The 16,418-nt window shown below is 53.6% G+C and overlaps 2 protein-coding genes across 7 annotated transcripts; one reads left to right on the forward strand and one right to left on the reverse strand.

The window, feature by feature from the left end:
• Positions 1 to 1,199: 1,199 nt before the first annotated feature.
• Krtcap2 (keratinocyte associated protein 2) lies at positions 1,200 to 4,129 on the reverse strand. The gene is given in 7 exon segments (XM_075978472.1): positions 1,200 to 1,352; positions 1,556 to 1,622; positions 3,170 to 3,233; positions 3,407 to 3,561; positions 3,851 to 3,869; positions 3,871 to 4,071; positions 4,073 to 4,129. Coding segments are annotated over 7 exon segments (669 nt in total). The 5' UTR covers positions 4,115 to 4,129; the 3' UTR covers positions 1,200 to 1,231.
• Positions 4,130 to 4,456: 327 nt separating this feature from the next.
• Positions 4,457 to 16,408, forward strand: Trim46 (tripartite motif containing 46). Of its 6 annotated transcripts, none has more exons than XM_075978462.1 (10): positions 4,457 to 5,237; positions 5,930 to 6,191; positions 6,401 to 6,744; positions 8,031 to 8,174; positions 8,284 to 8,379; positions 11,083 to 11,336; positions 11,606 to 11,727; positions 12,688 to 12,990; positions 13,982 to 14,279; positions 15,279 to 16,408. In XM_075978462.1, exons 1-10 carry the CDS (start codon positions 5,097 to 5,099, stop codon positions 15,670 to 15,672), a joined length of 2,358 nt encoding a protein of 785 aa, XP_075834577.1. In that variant the 5' UTR covers positions 4,457 to 5,096; the 3' UTR covers positions 15,673 to 16,408. The 6 variants fall into 6 exon arrangements, with proteins under 6 accessions (XP_075834577.1, XP_075834578.1, XP_075834582.1 ...); XM_075978463.1 differs by having other exon boundaries at positions 4,498 to 4,654; XM_075978465.1 differs by having other exon boundaries at positions 4,519 to 4,664.
• The last annotated feature ends 10 nt before the right edge of the window (positions 16,409 to 16,418 follow it).

Genomic DNA, 16,418 nt, shown 5'->3' on the forward strand with positions numbered 1-16,418 from the left:
GAGACTAGCCTCGGATCCATGGAAACAGGCAAGGGCTGGAGACTAGCCTCGGATCCACGGAAACAGGCAAGGGCTGGAGATTAGCCTCGGATCCACGTAAACACAGGCAAGGGCTGGAGACTAGCCTCGGATCCACAGAAACAGGCAAGGGCTGGAGATTAGCCTCGGATCCACGTAAACACAGGCAAGGGCTGGAGACTAGCCTCGGATCCACGGAAACAGGCAAGGGCTGGAGACTAGCCTCGGATCCACGAAAACACAGGCAAGGGCTGGAGACTAGCCTCGGATCCACGGAAACAGGCAAGGGCTGGAGACTAGCCTTGGATCCACGGAAACAGGCAAGGGCTGGAGACTAGCCTCGGATCCGTGTAAACAGGCAAGGGCTGGAGACTAGCCTCGGATCCACGGAAACAGGCAAGGGCTGGAGACTAGCCTCGGATCCATGTAAACAGGCAAGGGCTGGAGACTAGCCTCGGATCCACAGAAACAGGCAAGGGCTGGAGACCAGCCTCGGATCCACGAAAACACAGGCAAGGGCTGGAGACTAGCCTCGGATCCGTGTAAACACAGGCAAGGGCTGGAGACTAGCCTCGGATCCACGAAAACACAGGCAAGGGCTGGAGACTAGCCTCGGATCCGTGTAAACACAGGCAAGGGCTGGAGACCAGCCTCGGATCCGTGTAAACAGGCAAGGGCTGGAGACTAGCCTCGGATCCGTGTAAACACAGGCACTTGGCCCATGCTAGAGTAGAACAGATGGATGAGGACAGCAACAACAGTATGAGACTCCTACCTCCCAGCTTGCTACAAAAGGATCCAGGGTCTTTTGCTCACGGGGAGGACAAAAGTTCATTTCTCAGCATGAGAGCTGGAGTAACAGCCCCTGTGGAACCCACAGTCTAGGAGTTAAGGGGTTCACTTCCACTGTAAGATCTTTCCCGGCTTTGAAGAAGACACTGCCACCTCACAGCATGTGCGCACACACACTCAATATTAAAAATCGACTCTGGTTCGGGAAGACAGCCCTTCCTGTTTTCCTCTCAGCCTTTAGCCTCTCCCCACAGGTTAACACCTTGAATCCCATTTGCATTTTCTTCCCCAGAGGCTCTCTGGTAAGCAGAGGACAGACAGTGCAGGGCCGGCCAAGCTCAGGCACTGGTAGCTGAGGTCTACAACTTATCAGTGCTTACAGACAGAACTACAAAGAATCAACTTTATTTGTCACTCGGGGTTAGTTTCTCTTCTTGCCCTTGCCAGTGACCTTGGCTGGTGTGAGCACTGGCGCTGTTGCCTGGTACAGCGTGGAGGAGATCTTGTTGATGTAGTACAGGCCAACCATGGAGAAGATGAAGCTACAGGATAAAGAGAAAACAGCACATCAATAGGCATGCTGCTAGCAGGGCGGACACAAGTTTCAGGGAAAGAATTCCAGTTTTGGTTTGGGAAATCAGGAAAGAACAAAAATGAGAAAACGGAAGGACTGGCAACATCACAAGGGATCTGGTAACAAGAGACAGGCATCCCTGTACCCCTTGCCCAGCCATCAGCTACATACCAGGTGGTGACACAGACGCGGTGGATGAGGCCAGACGCAAAGAGCGCCAACAGCAAGCAGAGGAGGACTGGGGAGGCAAGAACAAGGATGCTGGAAAAGGGAGGTCCTGGTGGGCGCACACCTTCAATCCCAGCCCTCGGGAGGCAGAGGCAGGCGGAGCTCTGGGAGTCTGAGGTCAGCCTGGTCTACACAGAGAAACCCTGTCTTGAAAAGAAAAAAAATCAAAAACAAAAAGCAAAGAAATGTCCTGTTAAAAGTCGAGAGTTCCGAGGGCCTTAACATTGTTCAGAACACGGCAGTGAGATCTGGAGTTGTGTTTGGTTTTTGTTTTACTCGCTTTGCCACATATCCCATTTAACTTCCTGGCCACCACTACCCCCCCCCCCCGCTGCCAAAAAAACAAAACAACCCGTGCCCTCCCCAAAACAAGAGGAAGCTGAATACAGTGGTACGTGCCTCCATAGCTCAAGCAGAAGGACCCTTAAACCCAGGAATTCAAGACAACACAGTGAGATCCTGCCTCAAAAGCAAATTAATAAATAAAATAAAATGTACTAGCAAGGCTTGGAGAGCAAGACTCATTCCCATTATTTAGGAAGAGACCTAAGGCCTGACAGACAGGAGGGGGTTAGAGGGCAGAAGGGTGAAGAGGCTCCACCTGCCCAGCCGAAGCCAGCAGGGAAGGCAAAGAAAGACAAGGATTTTGTCCCCCAACAACGGTTTCTTTCAGAAAATAATGGTGATGGTACATGTGGAATGAAGTTTAAGAGACAGAGTTCTGGAAACCTGCACCAGCGAGGCGAGGAAGTGTGGACAGCGATGACCGGTCGGTGTTCCTGGGTCAACCTTTCACATGACTGCAACTGCTAGGAGTTTCTGTGTGGCTTTCCAGAGGGGATTTTGTCCTGATGCTGACTTTGCTTTGTAAACTTAATTATCCACAAATGATTAAACCATCAGATCTTTAAGGGAACCATCTACCAAGGATTATCAAAAACTGATCTACCAGGGCTGGATATGTGGAACTGGTGGAGTTCTTGTCTATCTTGAATGACGCCCTGGGTTCCATACCAGCACTTGGATGGGGGCTGGGGGGTCAGCAGTTCAAGGGTTCAAAGTCATCCTTGGCCACATTGTAAGTTCAAGGGGAGAAGGAGGAAAGAGATTCTCTCTTCTCCTCTGGTTGGGAGTCCTGCTATCGTTTATCAGTAACATCCCAGTAAGTACCACCTTCACAATCCCCTCAAGAGAACCCTAGTACGGACTCAATTTCACATCAAAAATCCCTCAGTGAACTTGTCTTGCTTCCTTTTCTCACAGGGGCAAAAACCACCTTCCTGAGGATGCCAATCAAACATCAGCTCCAACTTAACTGTGCTCAAAACCTTTCCTGGGAGGAAGCCAGGTTTTCCTTTTTCTTTCTTCTTTTTGTCTTTGTGCTTCTCTTCCAGTTCCAATGCCAGGAGCTGGACAAAATGCTTGATCCAAAAGCACTCTGTCCTCAAGACAGTTTTAGCAAACGTATTTCTCCGGTACCATCTTAACCATAGGGAAATTCAGCATCATGTTTGGGACAGGTTAGAAGAGTTCAGCCAACTAACGAGTTTCACTTACTCTCTGGGAAGATCTTTGCTTGGAAACCTTTACCAAAGACCAGATTCTCGAGATTATTGAAGGCCTGGGTTGAGGGAATTAAGGAGAAACTCCTGCAACAAGACAGGACTGGGGAGTAAGAGACAAGCAAAGCCCAGGGCTGGGGAGGAGGAGAAACGCAAAAGCCCACGCAGTCCCCTACCCATCTTCTGTTCAAACACCTCCACCGCAACCCCTTTTCCAGCGTAGGGAGGATACAGTCAGGGAGAAGACGAAAAGGCCGGAGCCCAGCAGGCCCCCCTGAATAGTGAGCCACTCGGTGGAGGCCAGCTGGCGGCTGTAAATCTGCATGCCAGCGAAGAGTAGCAGGGATAGGAGGGAGGACAGCGCCAAGGAGGTTCCGGTACCGACTACTGGGGATGAGAAAATGAGTCAAACAAAGCTTCAGGCAGATTCGCTCTGGAGTTCGGTCCGCCAACCACTTCCAAGCACTCGGGGTACTGCAGCCACACTCCCTCCCCTCACCCCACGGCGACCTCCAGGAACCCCCGGCCCCCACACCCAAGTTCCCGCCTGTCCCGAGGAAATGCCAGCGCCCTGGAAACCAGGACACGTCAGCTTTACGGAGGCTACCGGGAAAAGAGGGCTACCCCAACGCCCACCCCCGCTAGAGCAGCCCGGGGATTCCGCCGGTCCGGTTACCCATCACGCCCCGCCCGTGGGTCCAATCTGTGCCTCTGGCAGAGAAGGAGAGGAGCCAAAGCCGACGCGGGTGTCTGTACGCAGGCGTCGGGGCCAACGTGGACTCGCTTTACTTCTTCCTCTAGGCTCCTTGGACGCAGCGCCCTCTTGCGGCAAGGAGGAAATAGTGCTTCGAGGAGCATTCTAGGCCACCGCCCTGCTTGGTCTCCAGCCTTCTTCTGCACCTAGGGGCATCTGCTGCCTCTCAGGACCAGCTGCATTCATTCATGGGGCCATGGCCTAGAATCACCTATGTCTTCTTTGCTATTTATGTCATCTGTAGTACAAGTTCCTCAGACCTCCCTGCCCTACTCTGGTTGCCTCAACATCTCCGAAGACATGCCCCACCCAAAATGTAGCACTCTCAACCAGGAGTTAGTCTTCCTCTGAAATCAGCCTCTTGCCCTATGTGAGGAGGATGAGGAGGGATCGATGAAAGATTCTAATAGAAGGAATGGTTCCTTTCTCGAATGCCCTTCCAGGTTAGCCACCCCCTAGACCGCCTTTGAAGAACCACGTGGGAAGAACTATTTCCCACCCCCAACCTCGACGGGCGCAGTTCGAGGCAGGTCCCTGGAGCATGCGCAATGACATCTCACCCTCCCCACCCCTTCCCACACCCCACCCGGCTCCTGCATTAAGCCCCGGGTTCGCAGCAGCAGCCCGGTCGGGCCACTGGGGGCGGGCGGGCACAGTTGGGCCATGGCTGAGGGTGAAGATATGCAGACCTTCACTTCCATCATGGATGCACTAGTCCGCATCAGTGTGAGTTAAGGTGGGGTCAAGGGGAAGGGAGGGGTGTAGAGGGTCGGGGAAAGCCAGCTCCTTGAACAGGTGGGGGTCCAGGAAGAGTCTGGAATGTTGAGACAGGGCTAGTTATGACAGAAATAACGGGAAGCGGAGTGCAGGTGTGCAGGGATCCTGGCGACAGCCGGGTGCTGAGTGCCCTAAAGACTCCCGTCTGCCGGGGTGTAGGCAGCGAGAAGCGGTCCGGACCCAGCGGGTAGGCTTGGGGCAGCGGCCAGCAGTGCACCAGGGTTATGAGATGGGGCATGTGAGAGCTTGGATGTTTTCCAAGAAACTGAGAACAGTTCGGGGGGAATGATGAAAAAGCTTTCCCTAGGTGCAGTTCCCAATTTGGACCCCTCCCGACCCCCCACCCTACCACCCCCACCCCCTGCGAGCTGCCGTGCAATCTGCGGTTGCCATGGCAACCCGTGCCCGGCTCTCCCAGAGGCGGTGCCAACCCTACTTCCCCCCCCACTTCCTTCCCCCCTCCCTCCCTGTCCCTCCCTCCTTTGTGTCAGCTGCGCCCCTGACCGGGATGGCTGCGAAGAGAGGGACCAAGGTGAGGTGTGGGGGTGGGGAATAGCCAGAAGACCCCTCACCAAAAGGGGGAGGGATACTTCCGGTGGGGAGGGGGCAAGTAGGCGGGGCCCTCCCCCCAGATTGGGCGAAGGGTTGCAGCAGGCCCAGTTTCTCCACCAGACTGGGCTGGAGACCTCGAGTATTGGAGGCGAAGAGGAATGGCTTGATTTTGGGAGACGGGAAGAAATAGAAGTGAAGAATGGAGGATGGGCACTGGGGTGGCCACGGGCTAGTGCCCATCCGGCTCGGAAAGCTAGCGCACCCTGGCCGCGGGGAACTGTCATGCGCCTAAGGGTTGCTAAGAAAAGGGGGCGGGGGACAGCACCCAGATGTAGAATGGGTGGTGCCCTTGAAATAAATCCCAGAAGCCGGCCGGTGATTCAGAGATGGAGGGATGGAGACAGGTGAGCAGGGAGGACTGCCTGCCAGCTCTGCTGGATCCGGAGTGATGGGGGTGGGACGTGATGCTAGGGGAAGCCTGAGCTCCAACCATACCTTCGTGCTGGGCCTTAAGGCTCCAAGGGGGAACAGAAACAGGGGAGAGAGAGCTGGGAAGGTGTGTGGACCAACCAAGACAGGTTCTGTGCCAAAACAGTGGCTTGTACTGCCAAAGGACCGGCTGAGAAACGCCCGAGTGTCCTCGCTCTCACACAGCCTCCTGTCTTTCCACAGACAAGCATGAAGAACATGGAGAAGGAGCTGCTGTGCCCAGTGTGCCAAGAGATGTACAAGCAGCCGCTAGTGCTGCCTTGTACCCACAACGTGTGCCAGGCCTGTGCCAAGGAGGTCTTGGGCCAGCAGGGCTACCTAGGCCATGGTGGGGACCCCAGTTCGGAACCCACTTCTCCTGCTTCTACCCCTTCTACCCGAAGCCCCCGCCTCTCTCGGAGAACTCTCCCCAAGCCAGATCGTTTGGACCGGCTCCTTAAGTCAGGTGGGGCTGGGGTTTGTGGGATGGGGTGGGGATGCAGAAAGACGGGAGAGGGTCCCGCATCTGTTCTGGGGTGGAACTACTTACTGCTTACCTGGATTCTTAGGAGGGCTGAGCTCTGATGCAATGGAAGTCCAGTTTTTAATTGAGCAGAGGCCATCCACCGCCAGTCAGCTGTAATTCTAACCTCTGCCTACTGGGTCCTCCCACAGGCTTCGGGACATACCCTGGGCGGAAGCGGGGTGCCTTGCACCCCCAGACGATCATATTCCCGTGCCCAGCCTGCCAAGGCGATGTGGAGCTGGGGGAGCGCGGCCTTTCTGGGCTTTTCCGAAACCTGACCCTAGAGCGCGTGGTGGAGAGGTACCGACAGAGTGTGAGCGTGGGAGGCGCCATCCTGTGCCAGTTGTGCAAGCCCCCACCGCTAGAGGCCACCAAGGGCTGCACCGAGTGTCGAGCGACCTTCTGCAATGAATGCTTCAAGCTCTTCCACCCCTGGGGCACTCAGAAGGCCCAGCATGAGCCCACTCTGCCCACTCTCTCATTCCGCCCCAAGGTGAGCCAGTTCTTGTGGGGTCTGAAGTGGGAGGGGCATGGTGGTACTGGGCTGGCATTTGGGCTTCCAAAGGGTGGTGGGTCAGGTTGAGTTTTTGTCTGTGTGTGTATGAGTATGTGTGTATGTGTGTGAATAGTGTATATGTGTGAGTGTGTGTGCACACACATGTTTGTGTGTGAGAGAGAGAGAGAGACAGACGGGTCTTAGAGCTGGAGAGACAGCTCTGTGATTAAGAGCTCTTCCAGAGAATCCCAGTTTGCTTCCCAGCTCCAGGGGATACAACCCCTCTGGCCTCTTCAGGCACTCACACGCACATTTACACACATAGCCACACACATACACATAATTCAAAATGAAATACTAAGAAAACAAGACAGAGCCTTGCCATATAGCCCACACTAGCCTTGAACTCACGGCAAGCCCTTTGCCTCCACTTCCTGAGTACTAGACATGCACCGCCACATCTGGCCGCCTAACGGCCCGTCTCTAACATTCACTGACCAGGTGATCCTTCACATCTGGCCGCCTGACGGCCGGCCCGTCTCTAACATTCACTGACCAGGAGATTCAGTATCTATGCACAACTCATCTTATCTGCTGCACACAGATGAGAGAATCTACCTGCGATATCTGTACCTGAAAGACTGTTGATAGGATCGCAGGAGATATTGTTGCCTAAAAAAGTGTTATCTGGCCAACCATGGCAGCACACGCCTGAGTTCCCAGCACTTGGAAGGTTAAATCAAGAGACTTGGAAGTTGAAGGTCAGCCTGGGCTACACAGGAAAACTCTATCTCAAAAAAAGTTGTGTATAGCCAGGCAATGGTGGCACATATCTTTAGTCCCAGCACTCGAGAGGCAGGGGCAGGCAGATCTCTGTGACCAGCTTGGTCTACAATAGAGTTCCAGGATAGCCAGGACTGTTACACAGGAAAAACCCTGTCTCGAAAAAACAACAACAAAAAGTTGTTTATATGCAGGATGCATATTCATATTCACGGGTACAGCTGTGAACAAAAATGAGCTACAGGGTTATATTAATTATAATCATTGTTGTTATTACTGCATACATATCGGTGGGAAGTAGATGAGGGGAGAGCGGTGCCAGTGAAGGGGACATTGGACTGTTCAGAAGTGTTTTAATGCCAGTATCCACCACCAGGTGGCACTAGGGAGCACCACCGCTATTTCCACTCCCATCAAGGCTGGAGGAGGGTAACCAATCGCTGGTAGGTCAGCACGCTCACAGACGCCGCTGTCTGTTTCACTGTCCTTTGTACCCCTAGGGTCTGATGTGTCCAGACCACAAGGAAGAGGTGACTCACTACTGTAAGACATGCCAAAGACTGGTGTGTCAACTCTGCAGGGTACGGCGCACCCACAGTGGACACAAGATCACTCCAGTGCTCAGTGCCTACCAGGCCCTCAAGGTAAAGACCCCTACTTACTCAGCTCCAGGCTCAAACACAGCAGCACACCCCTCCTAATTACTTGCCTATGCAGAGTCAGGATGACGCCCACCTCCTTCTTTGCCCTTAGGATAAGCTAACAAAGAGCCTGGCATACATCTTGGGAAACCAGGACACAGTACAGACCCAGATCTGTGAGCTGGAAGAGACCATCAGGCATACTGAGGTGAGGAAAGGCGTGGATGTGGGCCTCGGATCCTGCTTGGATGGGCATGCCCCCCTTGCCTTGCTGCCAGTTCAGAGCCCGCAGGAGGAAGATGTGTGTGGGCGGAGGCTCTGGTTAAACTTCAGTGGCAAGCACACCAGTGCCTGGCTTAGGCTGTAGCTAGGGCTGCAATGGGGTAGGAGTACCACAGCTGGGGTCAGGCGAGGCACAAACAGCTTCTGCAAGGTTGTCTGAGTTAGCTGAGGTGGGAATGGATGGTAATGATGGCATAGCCACCAGTGCGCCGTAGCTAGTGTAATCCAAAGTGGGCATTACAGCAAACATGGCCTTTCTTGTTTGGGTGAGACATTAAGAGATTAATTAACTAATTATAGCCAGGCAGTGGTGGTGCACGCTTTTAATCCCAGCACTCAGGAGGCAGAGGCAGGTGGATCTCTGTGAGTTCGAGGCCAGCCTGGTCTACAGAGTGAGTTCCAGGACTGGCTCCAAAGCTATTGGGAAACACTGTGTCAAAAGAAAAAAAGAAAAGAGAGAGATTAAGACTATGAAAGAGCTAAGGCAAAATATGGCCAGTTAGTGTAACGAAGACCACAAGCTGCAGTCCCTAGAGGAGCTATAGTCTCAGAGAGGGCCCTTTGCTGTATTTTCTGACGTGCATCAAGACAGAAGGGTTCTCCGGAGAAGGCTCTCCTTGACTCACTAGAGCCAAACGATCTTGTTCGCCAGACACTGGTGTTGAGGCTTCAATGTACCCAAATAACCAACTATTTAAAGCAGCTCTTACTTTCCCCTAGTTTTTGGGCTTTCCCCCTTGGCCTCTTAGCAACATGGCTAAGTCAGCCCAGGTACTCACTCATTTATCACATCTCTTCTTCCCAAGTGCAGCGCTCTAGAATTGACAGTGAGGTTCAGTGGTGAGCACACATCTCCATCACAAAGGGCAAAGGGGCTGGAGAGATGACCCAGCGGGTGAGACACTTACTGTCCTTGCAGAGGAGCCCAGGTCAGTCCCAGCACCTACATGGCAGCTCATGGTCACCTGACCTCCGGCTCCTTCAGGGCTGCTGCACTTGTGTGGTGCTCACAAACACACACAGGCACATACACGGATAAGTGAAATCAAGATGCTTTATAAAAAATGTGTTGAAAGACTGTGTATACCTGCTGCATTAATACATGGTCAAGGCCCCAAATCACCACAATAATAAAACACAAAACTGGCAAAATTAAATTTAAATAAATTTGCCGGGCAGTGGTGGCACACACCTTTAATCCCAGCACTCAGGAGGCAGAGGCAGGTGGATCTCTGTGAGTTCGAGGTCAGCCTGGTCTACAAGAGCTAGTTCCAGGAAAGGCTCCAAAGCTACAGAGAAACCCTGTCTCAAAAAAAAAATTAAAGAAATTATTTAAGTTAAAAATGTAACCATTAGGGGCTGGAGAGATGGCTCAGAGGTTAAGAACACTGGCTGTTCTTCCAGAGGTCCTGAGTTCAATTCCCAGGAACCACCACATCGTGGCTCATAACCCTCTGTAATGAGGTCTTGTGCCCTCTCCTGGCATAGAGGTGTACATGCTGGAGGATCATTGTATATAAAATAAATAAATCTTTTTAAAAAAATGTAACCATTATTCTTTTTAAAATTTTTTTTAAAAATTTAATCATGTGTCATGCATCCGTGTCTCTGTGAGTGTCTGCCATGTGTTTGGGGTGCCCATGGAGTCTCCTGGAGCTGTAGTTGAAGGTGGCTCAGCTATCTTACATAGATACTAGGAATTGAACTCGGGTCCTCTGAAGGAGCAATATTTGCTATTAACCACTGAGTCATCTCTCCAGCACCTGAATTATTAATATTATTTTAATTTTTCAAGACAGGTTTTTTTTCTGTGTAGCTCTGGCTGTTCTGAAACTCGCTCTTTAGACCAGGCTGGCCTCGGACTCAGAGATCCTCCTGACTCTGCCTCCTAAGTACTGGGATTAAAGACATGCACCACCACCACCACCAGGCCTTAATTATCCTTTTTATTTTTAATTAAGCTGGTCACAATGATCCCAGTGATCCCAGGACTGAGAAACTGAAGTAGAGGGATCTCTCTCTACACAGAAAGTTCAAGGCCATCCTGGGTTATGTGAAACCCTGTCTCTTATAGAGATCCCCAAGAAAAGGCTGGAGAGATGGTTCAGTAGCTAGGAGCACTGGCTGTTCTCCCAGAGAACCCTGATTTGGTGGCTCACAACTGTCTGTGGTTCTGTTCTGTAGTATCTGATGCCCTCTTCTGGTCTTCACAGGTACCAGACACACATTTGTGTACATACATACATACAGGCAAACACCTGTACACATAAAATAATAAAAATGCATTTTAAAAGATCCCCAAGTAGGTATCGAATTAACATGACTTTTGTACTTTTCTCCTGTGTTAGTTTGGTTTCTTGGATCAAACCAAAAATCTAGGAAATAGAAGGGGCCTCTCTCTCCTCTCGCCTACAACTCTGGTGTAGCACTCAGGAAAGTCAGCACAGATGATCGGGAGGTGACCACACCTGCGTAGGTGCCTTGCCGTGACCCTGGCCCAACTGAGATGGCTGGGTTAAATTTGCCCAGATTCCCTAGGATAGTATGGTATGGCGTCTTAGGTCCAAGCGCTGCTGTCTCCAAGAAGACAGTTCGGTCACTCATCCCTTGGGTGTTGCTCCTTGGACAGGTGAGTGGTCAGCAGGCGAAGGAGGAGGTGTCACAGCTGGTTCGGGGATTGGGGGCCGTGCTGGAAGAGAAGCGGGCCTCTCTGCTGCAGGCCATTGAAGAGTGCCAGCAAGAACGGTTATCACGGCTCAGCGCCCAGATGCACGAACATCAGAGCCTGCTGGACGGCTCGGGTTTGGTGGGTTATGCCCAGGAAGTCCTTAAGGAAACAGATCAGCCTTGCTTTGTGCAAGCAGCCAAACAGCTGCATAACAGGTACTGAGGGACATGGTCCAGGGTACAGGCTGCAGGGAGGTGGGCATCACGGGTGTAGCTAGTGCCTAGGACAACAGTGATTATAGAATATGCAGGTGGAGAGCTGGAGCCCCAGGAATTTTCATGTGGTCAGACTGATGCTAGTGTCTTCTGAGGAGTGAGGTGGAGACCTGAAGCAGAGAGCGAGGCTCTAGGGTAGGCAGGGCAGTGTCCTGAGGAGGGGTTGCTGACCGCCTGGCCGTGCCTGACCCTTGTCTGCCCCATTCTAGGATTGCCCGAGCTACTGAGGCCCTGCAGACGTTCCGGCCAGCTGCCAGCTCCTCCTTCCGCCATTGTCAGCTGGATGTGGGGCGTGAGATGAAGATGCTGACTGAGCTTAACTTCCTGAGAGGTAAGGAGCTAGCCAGGCCCATGTCCAACCAGAGCCTTCTTCCCTTTCCCCCCAGCAGCGGACCCGGGGGGCAGTGCCCACCAGGGACCTCCTGGCCTCCTGCCTGGCCTGGCCAGCCACTCCCACCCAGCCAACCCCGCCACACCATCCTACCGCGCTCAGCGCTGCTTCTCCCTCTCTCTTTGTAGGCTGTGGCCACGGCGGACTGTGCTCCGGAACACCCCAGGCAAGTCAGCAGCCCTGCCCTGGGGGCCCTGCTACCCGCCGGGCCCCCTCCCTACTCCCTCCCCGTGCTCCCACACAGCTTGGCCACCCACATATTGCTTCCTTCTGTCCCAGTGTACTCTGAATTCTTGGTCTTCCCACTTGACAAATGCCCTGTCTCTTCTACCTTCTTTAGGCTATTGCATAATCCTGGTCCTCCTGACCTCTCCTTATCTTGGCCCTTGCCCTCTGGATTTTCCTTCTCTTCCTCTTGACCCACATTCACTGCCTGGCTTACTGTCCTCTGCTCCCTTTCTGTTTTCTGTCTTGCTAACCCTGTTACCCCCCTCCTGACCCTTTCGCATCCTTTCCTGCTCAGGGCTCTCTTGCCTGGGTTCCAGTAGCCTTTCCTGCCTCGTTCTGGGGCTTCTCCTAACTCAGAGAACCTACGCTTGTAAGGGCCCTCAGAACGCAATTGGTCTGACGCTGTCATTTGAGTGAGGAGAAAGCTGAGGCCTAGAGAGGGAAAGAGGGTAGTGGCAGACTTAGACCAGAGTTTGGGCTCCTGCTCCCTGCCCAGCACTTGCCCACTTCTTTCCCCTTTGGGCCCTGTCTTGCCCACCCAGGTTTCTTCCCCCAGCTCCCTCACCTACACTCACCCCCCGGCTCCCGCTGCTTCCTCTTTCCCGCCTGCCCCTTTCTCCATGCCAGGCCAGCTGCCAGACTCTGACTGACCCCTGTTGTCTCTTCCCACAGTGCCTGAGGCTCCTGTCATTGACACCCAGCGCACCTTCGCCTACGACCAAATCTTCCTGTGCTGGCGGCTGCCCCCCCACTCACCACCTGCCTGGCATTACACCGTTGAATTCCGGCGTACGGATGTCCCCGCCCAGCCAGGCCCTGCACGCTGGCAGCGTCGGGAGGAGGTGAGGGGCACCAGTGCCCTTCTTGAGAACCCTGACACAGGCTCTGTGTATGTGCTGCGTGTCCGTGGCTGCAACAAGGCTGGCTATGGAGAGTACAGTGAGGACGTGCATCTGCACACGCCTCCAGCCCCTGGTGAGTAGACAGACGCATAGCTCCATTGGTGAAGGTGTTCATGTAGAGGGCACAGAATGGCCCAGGTACTTAACTGGCTCCCAATGGGCACAGGAAGAGCAGTTGAATACAATTTGTTTATTTATTTATTTATTTTGATTTTTCAAGACAGGGTTTCTCTGTGGTTTTGGAGCCTGTCCTGGAACTAGCTCTTGTAGACCAGGCTGGTCTCGAACTCACAGAGATCCACCTGCCTCTGCCTCCCGAGGGCTGGGATTAAAGGCGTGCGCCACCACCACCCGGCAACAATTTGATTTATATGATTTGTACAATTTAATTTGTGGGTTACACGCATTTCCTCTGGAGCTAAACTGCCCTGGTTCAAAACCCACCCTTGACAACTGTGTGTCCTTAGCCACAAGTTTTTTTCCTTCTCTGAACTTCAGAGTCTTCTTCTACAGAGCTAATAATAATACTTAATAGAGTGGTTTGATAATTAACACATTATAGACAACACATGTACAGACTTAGCCCTGACTCACAGTAAAGGCTCAGTCCCTGTTAGCGAGGTGGCTTGCCGAGTGTGCTCACCACTTGGGTAAAGGTCAGAAGAGATGAGGTTGGGTATAGGGTCAGAAGAGATGAGGTTGGGTATATGAGCGTATGAGGGCAGAGCATGAGCGGGAAGTCACGGTCAGTGGAACAGGATGGCTGGAGACGGTGCACAAGGCCAGTGTGGAAGATGGGCTGCAGAGACACGGAGTCAGCTAGAGACCCGCCCGCTAGTCATCTCTGAAGCTCTTCCTGGGGCCCCATGCCTATTTGGGGTGCCGCTTTCTTCCCTATGTCCCTATTTCAATTCCCCATGCCCATTCTTTGGGCCCCTTCCAGTTCCTGGTGACTGAATCTCTTGACACCATGTTCCCAGTGTTTGTGCTGACACCCATGATCCCCAGTGCCAGTGTGTGTGCCTGAAACCCTTCCTTCTGTCTTAACCTCCTCCTGCTTCTAGTCCTGCACTTCTTCCTTGACGGCCGCTGGGGTGCGAGCCGAGAGCGGCTAGCTATCAGCAAGGACCAGCGAGCGGTGCGGAGCATTCCAGGGCTTCCCTTGCTGCTGGCTGCCGAGCGGCTGCTCACAGGCTGTCATCTGAGTGTGGACGTGGTCCTGGGTGATGTGGCTGTGACTCAGGGCCGCAGCTACTGGGCCTGTGCAGTAGACCCTGCCTCCTACTTGGTCAAGGTGGGCGTCGGGCTGGAGAGCAAGCTTCAGGAAAGCTTCCAGGGTGCCCCGGATGTGATCAGCCCCAGGTCAGGCCCTTCTGCAAGGGATGGGGGATGAAGCCCTGGGAAAGGAGCTGGGGTTGGCAAGGGTGGTACAGGGAGCACAGATTTGCTGAGGTGGGGCTGGGGAGGGGTAAGAGAAAGTAGCATGGACGCCAGACTGGGAGGCTTACGGATGGAAGCGATGGAAGCGATGCAGACTCAGCAGAAAGGTCTTTGAGGGCGGGGTTTCAGAGTGTATGCCTGGACAATGGGTTGATAGAAGGCAGAGCTATTCCGTCTTCCTTCCGTCTGTCACTCAGGACCAGTGCTCCACCTATCTAAGCTCCCTGTTTTTCCCCGTAGCACTTCATTTCCATGCGAAGCTGTCTCTCCAAGACCCTTAACCTACCTCTCTCTCACCATCTCAAAGATTCCCTTAAAGCTATCTCTGCAGCCCTCCTCCCCTCCCATGCCTCATTAATACCTCTTCCCACATTTCCCTCCTGAACCTTCTTTCCCAAGTTCTCCATCCTTCAACATCCCATTTCTTCAAGATACCTTCTCCCCAACTAAAATTCCTTTGGAATTCTGTTGTCTGCATCCCTGTATCCCTCTAGCGTCCTGGCACTAATCTATCCTCATCCCTCTTCCACCGCCACCTTCCCGACCCTAGCTCTACACTGCCCCTTCCCCCATCTTAATCACTGCGCTGTCAGCACCGTGTCCCTCAGCTGACGTCCCTCAGCAGCACCTTTGAGCCTGACAGGCCAAGCCCCTCGTTTCTTCAGTGTGCTCTAGTAACACCCATCTCTCTTTCCCATAACCCCTTTCTCGTGCACTCTCCTCTCCTCACTTCTTTCTTACACAAACTGAAGCCTCAAGCCTTACACTCTGACTTTCGCCACCTCAACATGTGTTCACCTTAATACCTGCACCCTCTTGTTCCCCAACATCCCACCCTTCCAACATTTCAGCTCCCTGGTCCTTTCCCCATTCCCTTCCTCCACCTCCCAACATCCTCCTTCCCGATTCCCACTCCTACAGATACGACCCGGACAGCGGGCATGACAGCGGTGCCGAAGATGCTACAGTGGAGGCGTTGCCACCCTTTGCCTTCCTCACCATTGGCATGGGCAAGATCCTGCTGGGCTCCGGAGCAAGTTCAAACGCAGGGCTGACAGGGAGGGATGGCCCAGCAGCCAGCTGCACGGTGCCCCTGCCATCCCGCCTGGGCATCTGCTTGGACTACGAGCGGGGGCGAGTTTCCTTCCTGGATGCTGTGTCCTTCCGTGGGCTCCTCGAGTGCCCCCTGGACTGCTCAGGGCCTGTGTGCCCTGCCTTCTGCTTCATTGGTGGTGGCGCTGTACAGCTGCAGGAGCCTGTGGGCACCAAGCCTGAGAGGAAAGTCACCATCGGGGGCTTTGCCAAGCTGGACTGAGCCTTTTAGCCCCCTAATTCAGACCTGACCTCTGCTCCCCAAGCATCCAGGCAGCAGGTTGTTTACCCAGCAGCTTCTCCCCCCCAACTTTCCCTAACTATGTGTGTGGTCCTGCCCCATACCTTGCCAGCCGTGTCTTCCCAGGGCTTCCCTTGACTGAGGGGCTCTCCCCTCCTTCCCTCTGGATGTCCTCCTTTCTGTGTTACCTGTTGGCCTAGGCTCCAGGCCCTGCCCTTGGAGTCTTAACTAAGGCATAGAAAGCCCCTGACCCATCCCTGTCCTGTGCCCCTGAGGCTATTGGGAGGGAGGGCACCTGGAATAGTGGGTGTGATTGACAGCTCTGCCCTTTGCCTTGTCAAGCTCCCTGCTCCATTGATGCTGAACCACAGCCTTGGCAGCCAGGCTTTGTGCCTCTCCATGAGGGAGGAGGACCTACCATTTTATTTGGGTCCCTATACCCCTCAACCGCATGTCCCTTCTGTCCCTCTTCTCCCTCTTGCATGCTTTTCCTATCCTGCACCCATGCCAACATGCCAAGTCTCCCTTGGGAACCCAACTGAGGCTGATGTCCCCATTGGGTTGGGCCAAGCTAGGCCTCTGGTGCCTGCTACCGCCTCCTTGCAGTGGGCGTGGCTAGGCCTGTGCTGAGCCACAGCTGTCGTTCTCTTGGTTTAGAAACAATAAATGGTGACACCAGGCACATTTCTGGTTTCCTGGAGTGTGACCATTCCTGGGAGTTTCCGGTC

This window comes from Microtus pennsylvanicus, chromosome 7 (genome assembly GCF_037038515.1).
Source record: "Microtus pennsylvanicus isolate mMicPen1 chromosome 7, mMicPen1.hap1, whole genome shotgun sequence".
In the NCBI taxonomy this organism is placed as follows: domain Eukaryota; kingdom Metazoa; phylum Chordata; class Mammalia; order Rodentia; family Cricetidae; genus Microtus; species Microtus pennsylvanicus.